At 37.2% G+C, this 22,996-nt stretch overlaps 1 protein-coding gene across 6 annotated transcripts in view; it reads right to left on the minus strand.

Annotated features, from left to right (window-relative positions):
* The window catches only part of SLC4A10 (solute carrier family 4 member 10), a 146,526-nt gene that overhangs the window by 2,486 nt on the left and 121,044 nt on the right, over positions 1 to 22,996 (minus strand). For 5 of the 6 annotated variants that reach the window (XM_054278048.1, XM_054278050.1, XM_054278047.1 and 2 more), the window contains 10 exons: positions 19,856 to 19,961; positions 17,084 to 17,245; positions 16,720 to 16,833; positions 16,015 to 16,176; positions 13,000 to 13,251; positions 11,943 to 12,011; positions 9,557 to 9,730; positions 8,810 to 8,932; positions 6,009 to 6,076; positions 4,242 to 4,358 (listed from right to left, as the gene is read on the minus strand). In XM_054278048.1, the coding sequence (XP_054134023.1) occupies positions 4,242 to 4,358; positions 6,009 to 6,076; positions 8,810 to 8,932; positions 9,557 to 9,730; positions 11,943 to 12,011; positions 13,000 to 13,251; positions 16,015 to 16,176; positions 16,720 to 16,833; positions 17,084 to 17,245; positions 19,856 to 19,961 (1,347 nt within the window). Of the gene's footprint in view, positions 1 to 708; positions 735 to 4,241; positions 4,359 to 6,008; positions 6,077 to 8,809; positions 8,933 to 9,556; positions 9,731 to 11,942; positions 12,012 to 12,999; positions 13,252 to 16,014; positions 16,177 to 16,719; positions 16,834 to 17,083; positions 17,246 to 19,855; positions 19,962 to 22,996 lie in introns of all 6 variants that reach the window. The other variant, XM_054278052.1, reaches the window with a different exon arrangement.

The following is a 22,996-nucleotide window of genomic DNA, read 5'->3' on the forward strand; positions in this document are numbered from 1 at the left end:
AGATGTACAGCCAGCCAGCATGCAAGCAAAGATAGCCACTTATTTTTACTTTTTGGGCAAATACAACTTAATTTACTAAATAATGGTAATGGTACAGTTGTCAGACAATACCAGGGCATTCTTAAATGGAACAAACAAGAGGTCACAGTAAGTATTTCTTGTCTCTAAAATGTATTCTCTTGTTCAACTGTACATTTAGGAGGAATGCTTCTGAACTAGAGTAGTGCAAGCCAATATCCAACAAATATTTGGCTTTCAGTCTTGATTGGGGAGAGCAGAAGTCTGGGGAGGATGGGGAGAGACAGTATTCCCCAAGTGGAGTGTAATACATACTTCCTCATGTATACATTATAAGGAAATAAAAAAAAAAGCCTGAAAGATCAGACACAAGCTGTATCATTCAGAACACTAAACCAGAGTTCAAATTTGGATTCAGCTTTTTTTTTCTCCAGTTAAAACACTGTTGATTTGCCTACAGAAAGCAATATACGTGCAAAGCAGATGATTTTTTGTGTGTGTGAGTGTCCTAATTTACAACAGCGTAAATAAATAAAAAGTCATGTTCTTCCAATGAGTCTCAATCACAGCATGAAAATGCAAAGAGGCTTCCACAACACAGGCAAATCAAGCCTTCAACAAAGAGTGGCAGGGTATCTAAAGAAAACCAGATGGTTCTGAGAACAAACCTGTAGCAAGCACATAACCTACCAGGTTTCATGGGAATAATTCCTTAACTAGAATGAATGAGAAATAGGCTGAGTTACGCAAGGCTTAAAGAAAGCAGGATCAATTCTCAAATTCTTACGGCGATTCATGCACAATTCTACAATCATTTGACATTTTTCTTCACGTAAAAATTGCTTTAAGGTTACAATTCAGTTCAGCCAAAGCTTACTTCTATGCCTATGGCAGCTTCCAGAGGTGTTAATGGAAATAGCTAAAGAATACCAACTTCTGCCACTTCAACTGCCAAATCTGTCACCTTCTGTAGAACAGTGATAGAATTGGGTACGTTACACTTTCTGCACACAAAGGGTATGCAAACAAATTCCAGGGGGGGGTGAATTGAAAGTGCAGCAGTACAGCAGGCAGGGAGTTACCTGTGCTTAGTAAAAGCAAGCACTGAGGTGTTGTGTGCCTTACAGTCTACAATATTTCCACGTTTTAGGTGCCTCTGTGATACCAGGAAAGTCTTCCTTCTATTTAGGATTCACATCTCTGAGCAGCTCCTGCAGATGTGGGCTTTAATGCCTTGAGAAATTTGAAAAAAAAAGGACAAGTCCAGTCTTTTTCCAGTAAAACACGTCACTGGTGGATCTGTAAAGGGGTTGGAGCTCTCTTCCTCCCTGCCAAGGGAGTAGCCTAACACGCTGAGCAGGAAGGTCTGGGGTGTGGGATTTTCATACCTTCAGGTGCAAAAGGAAACTCACTCATATCATCTACAAAGTGACAGATGCCTCTTTCTCCAATACTTTAAAAGACCAGCTAAGACCAGTCTATCTCCTGTCCATGGTCAGATCTGCATATCCTTTGAAATTGCTCTCTGAAGGGCTTAATACTGTGAGCAAAGACAGAGGAATGTTTATTTACATGTACCAAAGAGGGCTGTGCTTCAGATAAGTGCCTTGGTGTTCCATTCTACCTAGAAAGGCTCAAAGGTAGGGCAGACATTTAGGTCGCTGGGAATTTTAATAATAAAAAAACAAAGGTTGGAAAATTGTAAAGTTCAGGTGCCTCTATGGATAGGCAACTTGACTGAATCCCTTGTAATTCTGTCTCTAGACAGGTAAAAGCACTCAGGAGCCTGGGATGTAAGAGCTCTCTCACACTATGCTACTTCACAGAAGCAGGGCCAGGGCACATCTTGTGATAGAAATTATCCATGCATCAGACTGAGAAGTCATTTGTATAAACCCTTCCTAAAATCTCTTTTTGTAGATGATCTTAGTTTATAATTGGCCAAGTCAAGTCAGCATTTAATTACTATGAGTAACTTCTTGTTAACTTGTCAATGCCTTGCATAATAGGCATTACATAAAATCATAGTATACTATCATAATTTAATTATCCCCATTTTATAATATTTTGAGATATAAGGAAGCAGAACTGACAGCAGAAAGGGAATACTAAATGTTATGTAGTTGAACTTCACAAAGCATCAATAAAATTTACTTCAAAATGAGATTTTTTCCCCCCTCTATGATAAGGTACCCTTCACTGTGGAAATTGTTAATCTAATACTGCTGATCTTGATCATTTGCAAAAATTATCCTTACAACTGCTACCATTCCAAGCTTTTTTTTCTCACTAATTATCTAGGATTGAATAATATCCTCATTTAATGATACATGCATTAAGTTCTACTAGATTTTTGTAGTTCTATCCCTAATATGACTTAAGATTAAAGTTGCTTATGGCTTTGCTTATCAGAAAAGAAGTCTTTCAAGGTTAAAGCTCGTTGAATCTACTCCTCTCTCAGTGCCTGAGACAAGCCAGAGTATCTGAAAATGCAGGATTTCAGAGTCTTTAAGGCCGTTTGTTTATTATAGGACACTAATATCTAAAACCAGAAAAATCTTTTCTCCTGAGTCTTCATTTTCAAGAGCAAAGATGCAAGAACAAATTGAAACTTAGATCTTTAGAAAATTATTTTCTATTTCATTAGTTTCTATTTCACTGCAGTTTAAAGGGCAAATCTCTGATCTGAGCCACAATCTATGTGGATGCTCTTTGTTCAGAGGGTCATGTTTACATCATCTGTCAAAGCACCAAAGAAAGCAACATCCACCAGGAAAATTAAAACTCCTGTGTACCCAGGGGCTGTGAATGTACCACATCAGATTCTTCTCTTTCTCCAGGCTTTCACAGCCTGGACAGCAGAGGCACTTGGCATAAGAAAACCCTGCAGTAAATCCTCCTCCCATGCACCACACTGATTTCAGTGACAGGATCCTTTTCAGTCCATGTGTAGGGTGGAAGGCAAACAAGAACTAGGCTATTTTGACTCTCAGTGAAATATTGACTGAGAGTCAAAATGACCACTTTAGTGGGCTGCTCCATGGGTGTCTGAAATGAAGGTTCTCTGGTCATCAACTGCTCAGTCTTGTCTGTGCAGTACAGGGAAAGGAACAACTCTGAAAGGCAGCATGCCATTTTGGGGTAACAAAATTAAAAAACACTTATCAGTACAAGTGTTCTCTTACTGCATCTGTTCACCTTGAAACAATGACTAGCTGTTTCAAACATGGGCTTTTGAAAAATATATTTAGAAATGGGCAGAATATAATTCTGCATTTTAAAAAAAATTACTAGGAATAAATGGAGTTTGACATTTAATACACTAAACTATTTAAATACACTATTTTAACTACAGACTAAATTTCAAAATCCAGTATTTGGGACTTTAATGAAGACATTTTACATTCTTATTGGAATTTTTTTCTCATCTTGTCTCCCCAAAAACGCCACAAAGTCAACTCATTTGGTTCCAAGGTGACACCATTTGAATGGGAAGACACAATCAAGGAAAAGGTTGGGGTTGGGGTCTTACCTTGGGGGAATCAGCTTCTAGAGTGATTAGGAAGGGGAGCTTATGACAGAAGTGTGATACAAAACAATTAAATAGAAAATAGTTACATTTTAAATTTATGGAAGCAGAGGAAAAAATTCTCTTAGAAAATCACACTGTGCTTGAATTTAATATTTTCTTATTCCTGTCGTAACTCTGTAGCACAGATAAAATAATGTGTCTTCATTTTACTGGACTAAAATCTAAAATTATTTAAGTGTTTCGAGTACAAGTGAAGTAGGCAGAAAAATGTAAATAAATAATGCAATCATAAAATTATTTTCACTCCAAATATTATTAGATTGCATTCAGAGTAGTGGGTTCTTCATACAGCTATTTCCAGGGCAGTGATGATCACTTCTTTTTCAAGAGGAAAGAACAAAAGCAAGCAGAACAAATGCAATATCCAGGTGGAGGCTGGTGGTTCATTACACAAGCATCAGGCATGCTCAGCTTCATTTTCCACTGGAGCATAACTAAGTACCATGCAAATATTTGTGATTTATGTTTTTTAAATAAATAGTGAATTTGTGTTTTGAGCTCAGAATATTACGACTGGACATAAGAAATAAAACTGCAAAATGCTAAAAATCTTTCTAATCCCTAGTAAAATATTATAATATTGGTTTGACATTAATATATAAAGTATAATTAAGTTTAAAAAAATTAAGACCTTTTAGAAGGAAAGCTTGACTCCTTATCTTTTGCATTCTCTGAGGATATCAACAATGTCTTCCACACAGCAGTTTTTGCCATTTCATCAGAAATGTTTATCACAGATGGGTCATCTCTAGACAAGAATAAAAGTAAATACACAATAAAACAATCAGCAATCAGTCTTGTTACTTATTAACTCAATAAAAGTCCTTGAAAACTGATAGTGATGACAATAAGTGCAGTGTAAGTTAAGAGACTATGTTAAACTTCAGAAGTCCTGAACAATTACTTAAATACTCTCTCAGAACATCATAGCACTTATAAAGTATTTTCTTCCTCCAACAGCAATTAATCACAGTAACATCAATGAAATTTATTGTGTCACTACCAACTAATAAAGAAGAGAAAAATAAAGAAGTGTGAAATGAACTATTGCCCAAGATCTCATAGCATGAAAGCGGCATCCCTGGATTAAACACGATCCCAAAAGGTCCTACTGATGCTCTGAAACTCCAACTACTTTTAAAACTATTTTAAAAGCAATCAAAAGCCTTAACAAAATAAAATATTTAAAAGTGCTTAAATATTTTTGATATCTAATTTAATAGAGCTAATAAAAATGCCCAAATTAAACAAATCAGTAGTATTAAGTAGCCCTTTGTAGCCATTATGCTCTTTTGCTTTACCTGGACTGCTCCAAACATGTATTTATACACTTTAATATTTTAAGGGGTTGCCTGTACATTATTCCTCACTTCATGGTTACTTGGCATTCAGTAAGCCCTCAGCAAACTTGCTGTTTGTTTTGGGGAACCACTTTAATCACCAGTATCTTGACTCTTGTTTTTAGCTACAGGACTGCAACCCTTACAGTACAGAGTCAGGCAACTCTACCAATGTCAACACACAATGGAGATTGACAGAGATCACACTGCAAGATAATTAAGCTACATATTGCTAATATAAATTACAACAAGAAGGTATGGACAAAACAAGAACAGAACCAGACCATTAGTAGTGTGATGAGTCAAAAGGAATAGGCTGGGATTTTTCAGAGACACAGTTACAAATCTCCTGATTTGCATTAGGAGACATTATGGTAACTTTGTGTTAAAATATTTGAGAGAAGGCCACTCAAAGATGATGTTCCTATGAACTCACATTCATGCAGAGGTTACTGTCACCAGATATTTCAAATCTTTTATTAAGAATTTATTTCTGAAAACTTTCAATTATATTCATTCCTTATGGGCTGGCAACATGTATTATTTCTATCTATAACATAGATATTCATGCTTTTTTAGTTGTGTCAACCCTGCATTATGCTTTATCTACCCAGGACAGCTCTTGATTCACTCATTATCTTACATAACAGGATTGAATCAGAATGTTTTACAGTGTAATACTGTAAGAACCTATTTTTTCTGCAGCATTTTCAAAATCCTTCCTGGATCCCTGCTTGCATCAGGGTGAAGGGTTTGATCTGCTCTACATCTTCCTTTTGCACTGTGCATGTCAGAAGCCAAAGTTCATTGTGAACACTCTGATCCTGCAGTCCTGTCCAATGGAAGGCTTCCAACTCGTGTGTCTTTTTCCTAGGGAATGTGAGATCGTGTGGAAAGACTAGAAAAGGGCTGACCTTGTTAAATGCTGCAGTGTATGGTTCACTTCACCTATCTGTACCAAACAAACATTCTCCTGATATTCAGTAAGAATTATGAATAAATATTGTGGCACACTTATTTAATTGCAACTCACCTAAAAGAGGAAAGGTATATTTTACCTGTAATGTCCTTCTAGTGGTAACTGAACAGTCCCTTCCTCTTCCATTGCTAACATACTTTGCTCTTCCTGGAACAAAGGAATTTAGACATGAGACAGGATATGAAATTGTGAAAGGTGAAATTTCTGTGCTTTAATCATCTTTCCATTTTCTTTAATATTAAGTATTTATTTGAAGTTCTTAAAGTGAGATACTTTTCAACTTTTACTTAAATAGTTGACATTTAAAACCTTCTATTTTAAAAGTTGTATTTTCACTTAATGGTATTTTCCAATGCCAGATAGAGCATTGTTTTATAACAACAAAGAGGAGAATTATTAACAGTGAGTGAACAACTGTCTGGTGAATTTTAAATAACACTAAAACCAGGATATATGCATTGATGTTTACATGCAAAAATTAGGGAAGATTATTTAAGTTTGCACACACAGTGTTAATATTGATAATACTGATTTTAATACTGATTTTTCACTGAAAGGTAGTGAAACAAGAGACCCAAAATTAGTTTTCACTGGAAGAGAATTAGGAGATAAATCTACCAAAAACCCTATGTAAATTACAAATTCAGCAAATCTGCTTTAGGGAGAGGAGAGAAGAACAGAGCAGCTCTCAAGTGCCATGTCCTGCCTGCAAGAACAAAGGAAAACAACCTCCAGAAGAGGATTCCCAATGTCCACACCCCTGGTCAGGATAAGCACAGCCAGGAGGTTAACAAGCCTTGGCAGGAAGGTGACCATCAAATTCTGCTCTAAATTGTTGCAGTGTGTGTGAGCCCAACAGACACCCAGAGACCTCCACAGCTTCCTTCCCTTTAACAGTTTTCCTTTGTAACAGTTTTCACCAGTGCCTGTCTGAAAGCAAGGGTTGCCTAAAAAAGAGAGTTTATCATTTTCTGACAGATCACCAAAGGCCCATGTGCACCACAAACACTGGTTTTTGGTATTAGCAGCAAAAGCCAGTACAGTTTTCCAAAATAGTAGAATTTAAGTTCTCTCTGCTCAGAAATTGTTTCTTCAATGTTTCATTATTGTAACTATTTCAAAAGTCACAATTTTTTTTCTTCAAATGTGAACGTTCTTTGTTCATTCTTGTCTCAGAAAGACTAAATTGATTAACATCGAAGTGGCTTCCAAAGGAGGTCTGTGAGGAGAAGGCACGTATCTTATCCACTATAAATGTACAAAGCCCTGAAAAAAACATGGCCTAAAAATATAAAAACCATTTAAGTGATGAAATTAGGATCCAATCAAGTAAGTTTCAGATCCTGTCAACTACATTTCTGAATATTCTTGTGGGTAGAATACTTCTATTTTTAAAAGCTGTGTGATAGCAACTCTCCAATTAATTCCTTAGGCTACATGTCAGAAGTTTTTTATTACTAGTTAATTTTGTCATTTCCAGGCTTCACAGCTTCATAAGTTTTTGACAGTTGAACAGTTTTAATAATAGCTCTAAATATTTAGAAATGCCAAAATATGTAAAAATAACCTCTCAAAATAGACAGTGAATGAAATAAAGTAACACCAGTAGATTTTCCCAGTTTTGTTTTCTGATGCCATCCTATCAAGCAAAGGAAGGAAAGTGACATGTAAGCAAAACATAAGTATAACAAGGAATTCTTTCCAATAACCAGACCCACATGAAGAGAGAGCTACCTTGGTTACTTCTGGTTACTCTGAATTGTGATGACAACAGACACCGTGATGAAACATCTCTCTGGTCTGCTTTGATTCAAGGCAGAAAACAATGACTCACATATTTTAATTTCAGCCTGGTAGTTTTACAGGCACATACTAAATAGTAAATAATCATCTGGATTTTTTCTTATAGGTAAAGTCTTTTCCCCAAAATGTATTCCATGACAGTATGTTGAATGTGTCAAGGAAATCAAAGGTAAGAGTTTACCAGGTTACAGATGAGGCAGGGAGTTGTCAAAGGTCACAGAAGAATAAATCCTAAAGGCAGAGTAATCTAGTTTGTGTAATTACCCATTCAAATTATTAGCCCACGTCCTGTTTCTGCAAATAAAGCTACTAATGGGAACCCTTAACACACAGATTTCACTGGTCTTGGATCATGTCTCTGGGCATTCTTAAGGATAATTTTCAAGTTGATAAGGAATTACCTGAAAAGCATATTCTTTGAAATAGATGAGGAGTCCAGATCTGAAACAGCCATCTGGGTGGTAATGCCACAGGATGTGAGTTTGAGCATTTGGTTAATGGGGTTAGCGGGGTCACTGACCTTTTCATTACGAAGTGAATTGTTTCTGCAGGAGCCAAAGGACAGCTCTGGCCCAGAGTGTAACTGGGACACTGCACAGGGTCATGGCATTGCTGAGAAAGGGCACAGAGTGATGCCTTGTGCCCTGTGTAAGGCTCAGAGGCAGCTGGGACATCCACACACCTTAAAATCTGCACTTCCTTCCTCAGCATCTCCTGCAGGGATGAGAGCCAGCCCAGTGCAGCATCCAAGTGCCCCAGGGCTGGGATCTGAGGGCTTTCCTACAGGCACAGGTTCATCACTGCACACCATCTGAGTGGGTCTCAGAAGCAATCCCCAGGAGTACTGTGGATAATATTTTATATGACAGTATGGCACCCTAAGAATCTACATCCCCACCTAAGCCTATCAGATTTGTAACCTTAAAAACACTTATGCAAAATATGACAATGTTACACTTAAATACTGCCAACAAGTCTGCTTGGTACATGGAATGTGCCTTACAGAATTTTGTCTACATGTCTGAAGGAGAAATGGATAAATTGCTACAGACAAAGAAACCTGGAACCATGACCCACCTCTTTCTCAGCATCTTCCAGTTTCTTTTTCTTGCTCTCAGGCATCAGATCATCTAACCAACTGAGCTCCCGCTTGGTAAAAAAGAAATCCATGAGTTTGCGGACAAATACCAAAGCTAGGACCTGAAAAGATATTAATTTAAAGAATTAGGAAATTAAACAAGTAAAACAGACAAATAGACTTGTAGAGGAATTCTTTCAAAAGTGACCAGTTTGTAGCCAGAATTTTATCCTTCAGTTTGAATAAGCTAACAGCTGCTATTCCTTTGTTCAAATGAAGTATGGTTTGAAGCATAACAATCACTGAGGTCAGTAAATATCTTCCATTTTCTATTAGTGAAATCATCAGAGAAATCCCTTAAGCAGCAGACCACTGTTATTTATGCCAAGACACAGAACTATTAGGCTCCTCAGTTCAATAAGCAGTCCTCCTTAATGAGTGAATGTTCTTTCTGTCACAGGATTTAGTAATATTCCTTAAATAAAAAATGTCAAATAAATTTTAGTATTTTTTCTTTAAGAGAAGAATTTTCCCTAAGAGAATATAAGTTGGGATATCCACACATAGGATTCAAAGCATAGGTTGAATGTCAAATTTTTCACTACTTAATGCATTATAAATTTTCCTTGAACACAGAATCAAAGCAATATTATAATTAACTGTCAAAAATTATATTTTTCTTCAATAATAATTATCTACAAGTGAAAACAATTAGGGATTTTTAGAGGAAATAAAAAAATTCATACCATCATAGGAAAGACAATGGCAGCTCTTGAAACCTTTATAATCCAGAGAAGCACAAGACAACTCAGCTGAATTATAGTGAAGAGATGGACCTTTCTAAGAGGAACATGCCTTAGATAAATAAAATCTGGCTGGTGCTTTGCAGGCATCCAGAATAACTTTATCCTGTCAAAAAGCTGAAAGAGAAAATTTTACACGTTTGGATCAAAATGAGGTGTAGGATCATCTATGCTGGCATTCACACACTGCCTAAGAGATCCTGAATATCCAAAGAGTCTGGCTTGTTATTCTAAAGGCAAAAACTACATCATTTCAGCAGCACAGAAGAGAGTCCCTCAGTAACAACCATAAGCCTTTAATCTAGACTAGTCCAGCAGTGGCAAAGGAATTGTCTTCTCCCCGCTGAGCACCAGAGTATGAACAAGAAACGTGTCACTTAAGCAGAGTTTAATTACTTGGTTAGTCATCATTCAGTGCCCTTCCATCTGAATACACATGTGCCTCCCCATTGTATTGCAGCTGTGCTGAGACACTGAACTCTGCTGAATTACATTCTATCCATTCTATGCTGCAGGAAATACCCTGTTCATTGGATGTTACACACATTGTCATTACACTGGATGTTACACACAAACAAGGTGGTTAATTTGAAATTGTGAACTCTTAACATCAGGCAAAGCCAGACTCCAGAATGGTCTTGAATCAATTATGATTCTCACTGAATGGAAACTGGTTGATCCTGTTGGGCATGTGCACTATCACACTTCTTTCCTAATACATCCTAGATTCCTTTGTCAACCACTGAGCTCTGCCTCCTTTGGCACATAAAAAGCTGCTCATGGAGGGACCTCTGCAGTCTTTTATTTCCTGCAAATGAACAATTTTCTTTTACTTCACCAGACACTTTATCCCAGGCTGTTTCCTTCTCCATATTTCACTTTATTCACAAAACCAGAAACAGAAAATGAAAAAGAAAAAAAAAGGAATGAATGCCAGAAAGCTGCTAGGAATGTATATGAGAGGTTCCTATTTTTCAGGCCTATTGGCTCCATACTGACCTGAGACATTTATGTCATGGCACAGTGATTATGGTGGTACACCAATTCTTCCTGCATGGATGAGCCATACTGTATTCACACAGCCTTCAGCAATGTCAAGTTTTGGAAATTTTTATTGAGCATGTACAAACTGCATTTTTTTAAAGGCTTTTAATTTAGTCAGATTTGAGTATATTCCTTTTTCACAGAAACAGCAAAAAGCACATCCTCCCACAAAAGCCATCTTATCAAATCTCTATTCCTTATCCCAGCATGGGGGAGGAAGATAAGGAGGGGGATGCTATCACTTTTCCAAGTAAAGATAGCCAGATTTCAGCATGTCTTAAAAACACTCCTCAATAGTGTAGTGTACTTTCTCATACCCCTGTTCTGAGAAACAGCTGAACCATATTAAATTGAAATTATTTAAACCTCAGTAAAAGCCAAACTACACTTCTGAGAATATCAACCCAAAGGATAAGAGATACGCAAAGTTATAAAAGAAGAGTCTCTGAATAGAGACCACCAGTCAAAAAAAAAATCCCAGTTTTGCCTATAAATGGAGGTAAGTTGCAATCAAATGTAATGAAAAAAATCAGAAATTTTCTTTGCTTTTTGTATTTGACCTTTTGCACAGAGTAACTTGTGTTTTCACTGTGTGATTTCTCAATTTTGTCACAAGGTGTGTTGATGCCTCGTGGGCTATAGGATTTGACACTCTGCCATTCCATGCTGCAGTCAGCCAGGAGAAAGAGAGCACAGCACAACCCCAACCTGAGTGCTGGAATGCCAACTTCTGCCAGCTACTCCTCCCTGAGGCCACTGCAGGAATGCTGCCCTTCCACTACACTCGACCCTTCACCCTGAAGTGCTGTGGCTTGGGAGCTCCCCCTCCCTGCCTGGAGTGTTTATCTGCACAGGGAAGACCTTCAAAATTTCACTTGTGTTAGTTTTAGGGCAAGCTAGCCCTAAAGGCAAAGTTCAAGTTAAGTGTAGCCCTGCAAAGGAACTTGAAAAGGCAGCATGCAAGCAAGAGAATGGGCAGGCAGCAGAGAGAGAAGAGCCCCTGATATTACTCAGTTTTTAGGCTCAGCAAGATTCTCGTGATAACAAGAGAGAACAGAAAAATCAGCAGCCAAAAAATAGGAGAAAAAATGGAGCACACGCCCTAAAGGGAGTACTCTATTTACAGAGAATCCCTTTTCCTTTTAAGCAGTCACTTTCAAAAATTTAAAGTTGGCAACATTCCTTTAAGATTATACACAAAAGCTAATACAATAATATAAGAACAGCAGCAATATTTTTTATAGAAAGCATCATCAATAACACATTCATCATAAATCCATTTTACCTGAATTCCCTTTAGAGATGAAGCACCCATGTAAAGAAACACTCCATAAAGCACTGGCATAGGAATAAACTGCACAAACAAGCAGAGAAAGAGTAGAGCATATTAAATACTACTTAACAATTTTAAACGCTTCTAGAAAGACATTCAAAACAGTTGAAATACAAAGTGCCATATGCCTGCATTAATCAGACAAGTTGTAAATTCAGAGTCACTCAATTATAAATTAATAATGTTTCTCAGAGTATAAAGCAAAAGAAGAAAGAGACAATTTAAATGTTCAGGTTCACAACATAAACTGTGTAGGCAAATGGGTATGTCCATGGAATCTGTTAGAAATATTAAATACACAAAATGCATGCTCTGTGTTTTCAAAGTGAAGTCTTTATGATATATTCAATAAAATACTGCTGGGAAGTACAATTTCTAAGGACTTATTGCCCTCACTGCCACAATATTCAAGACTAAGTTCTGTTTTTATTAAAGCCAGTGCCAAAAATCTCATTGATTTCACAGAGGCCAGATAATTCTTTTGAAAGTATTATATTACATGTATATAGGGTATTATATATGACTGTAACTAGAGACCCTTTTTCAGGACACTGGTGAGCTGTCTTGAGTATGCAGGAAGCATGAGATACTTTTTCTGTTCATTTCCAAGAAAAAAACCACAGAACTTCTCTTGCAACTGTGAAAATATTTTTAAATTACTTGGAAACCACAAAATGTTTTTAAATTATCTAAATAAATTTTAAATTGGTGTAACGAGACTGTTTCATGGTAATTTGCCATGGGCTCAAAGTACTGACAAAGTATGAATACAGCTCAGTGGCAGAATTCCCTTTGACTTCAGTCAGACCAGATTTTCATTACAAGGTTTTTATTTTAAAAATGCTAGGCACTTTATTAAGCAAAATTAGAATTCCACTTGAAACTCTCATTGTGTAACATTATGCTAGTTAGTAATGTGCCTGGAAAGAGCATTCATTAGATAATACAGTAACAGCAGTGAAATGTTCAGTGCAGTATTCTTTACCTTTCCCTTACTTCCCCAAATTACCTTTAGAATACTTGTCAAAAAGACAGATGAGCCCATAAGGATAAAAATCATGAGTCCTGTGACTCTTTGCTCCCGGATTCCAAGAAATTTTGGCTGCTCCCCTGGAGCAGAGCACTCTGATTCCAGTTTTAAGCTGTTCACATGGGAAATGGAGAGGACAGTGGCTGCAACAAACCATGGCAATCCCATAATAGAGCACACACCAAGCATCACTGCCACCATGAGCAGGTCGAGGTGGTATCCACATCCTTTCTGTTAAGAAAAGTAAGGATGGAAAGAAGATGTAAAATGACATCCGAATTAAGGAGAACACTCCTGGCAGGCATTCCTAATGAACAGCTAGAAACAATTGAAAATTTGAGACTTGTAGGAAAAATAGAGCTTCCTTCTCTGTGTTATCCAGGCTGGGTCAGTAGGGATGCAGACTGGTTATCTCAGGGGAATTCCTACTGGTTCACACTCAGTGCTCAATGTCACTGGACTCCTTCCAGTTGTGAGTTAAGTGAACCACAAATCCACTCTACAGTGGGCACCAAGCAGCTTTCCTGCTTATAAAGTGGCTACTGGTGAGACACTGGAAAATACATACATTTTCTGTTTTAACTAAGTCTCCTCTGTGGATAACAGTGAGCAGAACATCCAGCTGGGCTGCCAACTTCCCACTGATCTTAGCAGACCTTCCATCCATTCTTACAAAGAGGTGGAAAAGCATGTATTTTTATTGGTCCCTACATAAAAATCCACAACATTTGCAAAGTCCCTTTATGCTAGAAGGGGCCATAAAACCACAGTGTTCCTTCTAAAGTTTTTTAAGATGGTAAGCACATGATGTATACATTTTCAGTAACATACTTTTAATCTTAAATAAGAGCAGATAGCAAGAAAATAAGATACATCAAATTAAAATATAAAATAGATTAAATTAAAACATTAAAATAAAATATAAAAAATTAAAATTAAATTAAAATATAAAAACTGCTTTATTGGTTTCCTTATTCAAACATAGCATATAATATCCATAGGAAAAGTCAATACAAAACCTTTGGGTTTGGATCACTTCTGTAGTGGTTAAATGCTACATAAATTTACCAACAGGTGGATAATGGTTTGCTTTCAAGCATAAAACCCTGTGATTGAATCTTAGACAAGATTAAAACCCAATGACTGCCTTCACTTGAAAAAGAAAAATGCATCAAGCTTGGTTCTATAGATATCTGCTACCATAGCTGAACCATAGCTGAGTGGGATATTTCACTTCAATTTTAGCAAGTATCCAGGACATCCTCACAGCTGCAAGCAGCAGCTGAGGTTATTTTCTTTTAAAAAGTCAGGTAGTTAGCCATCTCCACAAAACTTTGCAATATGGCAACAAATCCAGTGTCATGGTCTGATGAAACAGTGATGTTCATGCAAACAATGTGAATATGTTGAACCATAATTTTGCCTGTAAACCCATGCAAATGCCTTTTGACATAAAAAAAGTAACTAAACTAAACTTGGAAGGGTTTGCTACAGAGACTGCCAAAAGCTGAAATGTGCACTATCCAGAATTTGCTATGGGAAGTATAAAAAAAGAGGGGAAAATGAGTTGGAAGCAAACAAATCATTTCTTTATGAAGACAACTTTTACTTCTAAAATGGGAAGCGTCTGGGTTTATGAAAATGTAAGCCACATATCAAAATGAAAATGCCATCTTATTTGCTTACATTATTTAAAAAGGGGGAAAAGTAAAGAAAATGAAAAGAATCAACTCTAGCAACCTCCCCTCACTCCCCAAAAGTGCTTATGAGTCTTATCTCCAAGATACATCTTGACAAACTTAGAGATGTGTCAAACACAGATATTAGTTACAGGCACAATGCACTCAAAGAAAGAGTTTAATTCTAAATCCTAACAGAGACACCTTTTTTTACCTTCTGACACATTTATGAGGAATGTATCTGCTAATGCATACAGAATCCGAGAGCATTTCCTCACATTCATACATGATCTGAGGAACCTGACATATGGGAAGAAAAGGAAGCATAGCAACAGGTGATGCTACACCAGACCCCAGCAAAACTAAAACGCAGCAAGACAAGGGGGCAGCCAGGAGGACCATCTGACTCCCAGATGCCAGTGCTGAAAAAACACATTCCAAAGCTTGGCAGCAAATTCCTGCATCTGTCAAGTTAACCACATGCAATGCTATGGATTGACATGAAGAGCCAGGCTGACAAAGAGGGCAAAAAAAGAACATATCAAATGTCACAATCATCCAAGAAGAGGCAATGCAAAGTGAAGGTTGCAAATGCATTTGCTAAAGCAACTTGGGATTGGATTGCTGCTTATTAAAAGTATGTCAAAAAAAAGCCTAAGCTTGCTGCATATACATGTACAGAAACCTGCTGCTAGATTTTGCCCAACAGTTTTTCAGAGGGGTGATGTCCCTTTTTCTCTCTCCATCTGTAGGCAACTAAAGTGTTAGAGAACAGAGCAGGAAGTTGTCCTATGTTGTTTTAAGAACCCATTGTGCCTCTAAGGCTCAGTTTTATTCTTCTCCCTTCTTTAACGTAGGAAGGGCATTAAAAAAAAAGATGGGTAGAACCACAGAGAAGGATGAAGAGAGGGGAAAAAAACTTGTATTATGAAATAACCCCTGAGTAGTTTTTAAAAATCCATCCAGTAGAACAATACTTTCAATACCTGAAGAGGCCATTAAGATTGTGGTACTTAGGGAGACTATTAACTTGAAGGGGTTTTTTTTAAGTGAATGAATCCTTTTACTAAAGCACAGAAGGCAGCACTTTCTTAACTCAGAATCTGTATTCCAAATAACATTCATAAAGTCCTCTGTAAGGCAGTGGATCACTGACACAGGGCACAGGTACCACACAGACCAATAAAGAGAAAAGCATAAAAATTTAAAGGAGTTCTATATAATATATTACAAACTAGCATACTAAAGTAGATGGATACACATTATATAATCTGAAGGAGAAAAAGCAGTGAAAGCATAAATTTTGACTGAATACCTTTAGTTTGTGTTCTTTTCTATTGATAATGACAGCTGTGATCTGCTGGTCCATAAAGATAAGAATAGTGCAAAGCAGGGCTGGAATTACAGCAGCTATCACTGTCCACCAAGGATTAGGCCCCAAAGGAGTAATAAACCAGCCACGATCATCTCTGGTGGGCTACAAAAACAGTCATGCAAGGCCAGTCAGAGCTGTAAGGATTATTCACATTTCAATTTCACAAGAATACATACAAAACATTATTAGGATATGACTTCCTTTAAAACCAACCTATATAGAGCACTAAAAAACATACTAGACTTCCTCTGATGCCAAGCCAAGAAATTACATATAATAAAATATGTAATAAAAATATATAATAAAAATATATAATAAAATAATCTGGATTATTACAGGTTACACTTGATACAGTAAACCCAAAATTTGGGGGAAGCCCCAGAACATTACAGGAGTTTAGAATTTGAGTGATTCAAGCCCTGTTAATTTCTACAGAGGAAATAAACATTAAGAAGCATGAAAGAGCCTGACAGGAGAGGTTCACTTACATGATCCATAAATCAGAGAGGTTGCATAATTACTTGTGAACACAAAAATTTTAAAATACAATCACTACTCCCCAATGATGATAATAAAAAATTATAAACCCATCATAGCACATTATTTTGCAAAATGATAAAGAAGTGCAATTTATCAACAACTCACCTTAAAAGCATTTGGAACCTGAAGTTTTGGTGATGGAATTCCAATGGCATAGTCAATTAAAACCATGGACAAAATAGTGAGAAAGACAGCAAAGTCGCTGACAACAGAGCGTACCTACGATTATTGAGAGAAATGACAATTTTAAATAAAACATTCAGCTATGACTTAAGATTTTTCTTAACTGTATTAGTACAGCTTAGAGTTTTAGCTTACCGCTAAAACTAAGCTTATTCTGACACGAGTTTCTAACAGAGAAAAGATGCCCTGTCTACTTCACCAGCAGTTAACTGAACTTGCAATGCAGATGGAATTCATACTTGGACATGACTAATGGCAACTTTGGAATTGGAATAAGGGCACACACCTTAGTAGGGAAGTACCGGCTGGTTTTGAACTGTTTCAGGGTGGATGAGAGCGTTACTGTGGAGAAGAACAGGATGACAGACCAGAAGAGGACGTCTGGAACGTAAGGGCCATGATGACCACAGGCTCGCCCAACAAACTCACCGTGAAACTTTTTACATTCCTATCAGGAGAGAAAAATAGTTTTGTTCTAAAAATTATCAATGCTTACACTAACATTTTCTTCCCAATTTCTCTCCTAATTTGTATTACTAGAAATAGTAAAATAATTTCTAGATATTTATTATTTTAAAACTTAAAACTCACTGTGTGTGTATCTAGTCTGCATGGAAAATTCCCAAAGGAATCTCTTTTTTAGCCATATTAAATGATGAAGTCACTAAGACATACCATAAATAAGGTCATCAACATAAAAACAGGGTTTCTTCAAACTCAGCAAGTACACTGATTTATTTTCTGTGTACAAATACAGATTTATACTTACTAACACTCTCCAAGTGTGGAAAATAAAGTTCAAAAGGCACAAAGAGAAATTCTGCTCCTGGTGCTTTCTGAAGAACTGCTTTTTTGTTTTCCCTTCACAGCCCCAGCAATTGAAGAAAAAGCTATTTAGGACGCCTGGCATTGGGCTAAAAGGAGCCAAATACATTTAATACCACACGGGGGCAGCACATCCTGTAAATTGTCTCTCTTACAACAAGAGCTGATAAAGTGCCCGAAAACCCTAAATCTTTAACATCAATTATATTTAATATAATTTATTATCAATATGCAGATACAGTAGAAAGCATTTCGAGTACTTCTCCACTACTATCCTTAGTCATCTAAAATCGTAAAGAGTAGCTCTAGAAATGTGGGCTGCCAGCTCTGGACTCACAAGCCTTTTCATCTTCCCAATCCCTCCACATGCAACGGAAAGAAAAAGAAAATGAAAAATGAAATGCAGCACCAAGTATCAGGGATTCCAGGAAGAAATATCCTGCCAGATCAGGAACTTTTTGTATTAAATCAAGTGTGTCACTGGCTCATCACACTCACTGCACAATTATCCTGATATGGGAAACTTTGGCTTGGAAAAAAGATTGTCTTGGAAAAAACCACAATTGCTATTTGATGACTGTGAGACAAAGGAGCACAAGGCTTTTTATACTGCTATAGCAGTAAACTTGGGATGAAGTTGATCATATGCCTCTTGAAGAGGATTTTGTCACCATCAAAATCCTCTTCACACTTGTCCAAAATCCTCTTCATACTTGGTCCAAAATCCTTTGCTCACACTTGGTTTGTCTTGAAAGCAAAAAATAATCATTGGGTTTTAAGAGAGATTGAGAATCCAGAACTTCAGAAACTTGAAACATTTCATCTAGATATGAGCAGTAAAAGAGACATAATGGGGTGAGTCTGACCAAATATTTACAGACAGCAATGTCTAATCTCTTACTGCAGTTCTCTAGAGCAGAAGTTTCTTGATGGTGCTTGCAAGAACCAAAGACACAAAAGTACAAAAAAAAATCAGTTATTTCTTTGACAACTACAGGGACTCATGGGAAAAGTTGGTCAGTTATACTGCTACCTATGTAAACTCAAGTTTTGGTAATAAGATTTCACAAAAGTTTTGAAGGGTTTTATATAATGCAGCCAGTCTTTTACATTTATAGTTAAAACAAAATCTGTTATTTTAAATCTCCTCAGCTGCAAATGTACTCTGAAAAACACTGTCAGAGATCTGAGAAAGTGAGAGGAGGAGTCTGCTCCTGCACAGATGCTCTTAGAGTGTGCTGCAATTTTGAGAATATTCATTCTGGACTGCTGGAATCCCTCAGGCCAGCAGTTCTCAACTTTCTTTCTGCTGTTGCCACACCAACAGAGTTGAGGAGCAGTCCCTGCTCAGAGGAAGGCATGGAAGCAAGACAGAGCAGCCATGGAAGACAGCTCTAACTTAAAATGAGTTCTTCTGCATTCTTGCCTTTGGAAAAAAAAAAGAACAGTATCTTCTGGAGACAGTCCACTGGATTGACTTTTAAGTATTCAATTTGATTATGCCTGTGATTTGGTTAATTCAGTTATCTCTTCAGTCTGGTGTCTTTTGCACTCAATTCTCTTTGACTGTGTAATGAAATGATCCCTTTGCAGGAAAAAGTGGTGGCCCAATCTCAACACAACATTTTAATCAAGCTGTAAATGTCACTTTGAAAAAGGCAAACTTGAATTATAAAATCCTTTAAACACAGAAAAGTGTACTCTTAAGAAACTTGTTACACATTCATGCAAGCCCCACTAAACTGTAGCTTTATCCCCTTCCTCCCCTGGGAAAAGAAATTACAGAACTTAAGGTGAGAAAAAAGTGGTCATTGAAGAGAAATTTTCTTCCCATCCTCTTTTTTATAGCCTGAACTACTGCAAGAGTGTTTTAGGGCAAATAAATGCTTCTGATTCTTTCTACACAAGGGAACTTTGGTTTTGCCATCTGGCAGAATTTAGGACAAATTCATTGTCATTTGACATGTTTGACTTAATCTCAGCCAAGCTCTTGTGCTAGTGTGTCAAGAAGGTTCCAAGGCAGGGCATAAAATGCACACACTTGCTGCAAAAAGCTTACAAAATGAGATAACACTATAAAGTTCATGTTAATTTTTGTTAAGTATCTTTTATTATTTATTTGAACAAATATGAGCAGGAAAATTGGTAATTTTTAAAATATTTTTGTTGCAGTAAGATGGACAGACTTATTTATGCCTATGCCTTTATTTATTAAGTTCCCAAATTTACTTACTGACACAGTTAGGTTCCCCCATGGCACATCAGATGCAGATATATTGTAGTCCTGCCAGTATTGTAAGGTTTTATTGCTAGGATGCTCTGGTTCCACACAATTGCATCTGAAAAAAAAATATATTTTTCCTTAATAATGAAAGATATATCAGATATTAATCTAAATTATAATTTTTAAGATACATTGAAATTATGCTCTACATTGGCAGATAATTTTAGTTCAAATGAGTTCAGTAGATGCATGCTTTGAAGCAGTTTGTAGTTCAGTAGCCAGTGCTATTACTGGAGCATCATTTGCTGTGAGGTGCAAATGCATATATAGTACGTAGCGTGACATATTCCAACCACTGATCACATTAACTTTTACCACCTGTCTTCTTCCTCATCTATTGATACTTCTGAGCACAGTTTGAAATACTGAGAATATGCTGGCCCTGTTCCAGCCTCTTACACCTAACACTTCTCTACATGGACATTAGATGCTATGTGCAGCTCCATTTCCCAAATAGCAAACTCTGTGTCCTCTTTCTTTCCTAGATGGAAACATGCCTTTGCATGCAAAATTGCCCAAATACCCAGTCAGCTGTCAGGGCTCTGAATGTCAGGATCACCAGCACCAAAAGCTCTCTGAACTCTGTGTCCCTTGTTTCTCCTTTCCCCACAGCTGCTGTAAAAGCACACTTTTCATTCTAAATTGTGTACTTTAACACGCAAAATGTGACGAGGCAGCGTAGGAGGACAATAAGTAATTTAAAAATAAGTAATTTAAAATCAAAATGAAATCTTTAAAGCCTCTGAAGCAACTGTGGGAGGCTTTTTCTTTGACAAAGCCTTCAAAACATCCAGGATACTCTGTAGGATCCAAGATGTCAAGTGTGCTTTGCAATACGCTTTAAATTAATTCTACTTTAATAATCTATAGCACCATCGAGTCTGCTAGTATTTTACTGTGCTTATGATGACTTTAAATAAATTTAGTACTCTCTGATAAAGTTTTCAGGAGTAGCTGGGGACAGGATAACATCTGACTATCGCGTGCAGAGCCACTGAACATAAATTGCATTACAGCTGTAGCAGAATATCAGTTTATTCCCTTATCTATGCTATCTATTTTTTATGTGACTGTTTATCTTTCCACAAAACGAGAATACTCAACTAAATTTGTATGATTTTCTATATATTAAATTGTACCATCTACACCATGAGGCCACAACACTGACATTCTATTTCAATTACAATACTATACATGTGACAACACCTGCATTTAATACACAGAGAAGAAAAGATGCAGGTTGTCTTTGTGCAATTTCCTGATTTTATTTTAAATGCAGCTATTTCCAAAAGAAAGAGAAAACCCCCACAGCCCATGAACAAAAAGAAAAAAAAACAGAAAAAAAAGCAACTGCATTCGGAGAAGTTGAGGGCCTGAGCCAAAAGTCCTTGACTGGATCTTTCAAACATATTTAATATGCTTTGGATCAGGCCCTAAGTGCAGCATGAATGCGTGTTCAACGCATAGTCCAAGGTATTACAGGATGGGTTAAATGAAGCACATCACTACCAGTGAGCTACAGGAGCAGAGTAAAGCCAACAAACAGTATGGCTACACCATGTATTGCAAGGGAGTATTGGATGCTCATGCAGCAGTCAGAGGTGGCTGTGTGAGGTTACTGCTGTTTTCTGGGAGCACAGGAGCTCCTGGCCCTGGTGTCCATCGCCGATCCAGCTGGCTGGACGCCGGGCCAGGCTTTGATTACAGCAGGCCAGGCTGGCAGGGGCTGCTCACTCAGTCACTTCCTTCCTCACTAGAAGGGGAGACTCTGCCTGTCGCCAGCACTACATGGTACAGCTACCCTTGCTGCAAACTGCAAAATTACATTTAAAGGTTAGAGGAGCCAACATTTCTATTTCCTCAGAAACGTGACACTTGAAGCTATAGCTTAATACAGCTCAGGTAAATCACCTTCAGATGAGATCATCTGTTTATTTCTATAGCAACATCACTTTCCTCCTGCACAGCATTCCAGTCTGGTCTTTACCAAGTTTCACAGGCATTTAGCAATGGCCAACTGATCATCAGCAAATAAGGGACTTGTGCAAACTACACCTACACAGACAAAAATCACCCTGCATAGTGCTTCTGTCACTGAATGGGGGCAGAGCTAGGCCCTAACTGTGGAGACCAGATCCTGTTTCTACTCAGAAGACCATTCAAACAATGATCTCAGTGTTTTGATATATACAACATTGCATTGCTTTCAATATTGTACGTGTTTTGGCAACACTGACATTTTGATGTGAGATTGTATCATGGTATTACTGTCTTCCAGCATCCCACTAATTGCTTAACATTATAGAACTGAGAGATAGTAAAACACTCTCTGTCCATCCCAGAAAACACAAATGAAGGTACCATTCAGTGCCAAAACATAAAAACATTATCTACCAAAATGTGTTGTTTCATAACAGATTTAATTGCTTCAATGATAACTATTTCCCAATGTAACTGACCTTCAAGGATAATCTCACATTAATGAAATAATGCTTCCTACTTTAATATTTTTAGTATTTTAGTCTCTTTCATTGCCATTTTTACTTTGAGTAGTTTTGCCAGAAAATGCAAAATACGCTGAATAGTTAACACTAACACATCCTTCTATTTTCCTGATAAAATATTACTCAGAATGCTGGGATAAGCAAAAAAGAAATTTCCTCTTGGGAGTTCAAATGCCCTTACATTCTTGTAAAGTTGTTTGAAGTACTGAGCACTTGCCCACGACAAGGGATCTGTGGGGAGTTTATGCTATTACCAAATGAGTTATAGACTATACAAACACCTGTATGTATTTTCTAAGAAACCTATTCATCTTTAATTACAGTACCAGCTTAGCAATGTACTCTTGTGTCTTTGAATGATAAGTCAGCAATCATCTTCCTGATACTAAAACATTCAAAAGGATTCTTTTGATTCTCTTTCATCCTGGTTAGAATAAAGGCAGGGAACAATCTGACACTGGTTGTGGTAACAAAAGCATAGGTGTCACTATGGGGGGGCAATCTTTGCTGCCAATCTCAACACATCCATTTCATCACACTGATGACAGAAATAAATAATTTTTCACCTTTACCCTTTTGGATATGG

The sequence above is a fragment of the Melozone crissalis genome, unplaced genomic scaffold, assembly GCF_028551555.1.
Source record: "Melozone crissalis strain CALT ecotype California unplaced genomic scaffold, PUWL_Pcris_2 ptg000023l_1, whole genome shotgun sequence".
Lineage (NCBI taxonomy): Eukaryota > Metazoa > Chordata > Aves > Passeriformes > Passerellidae > Melozone > Melozone crissalis.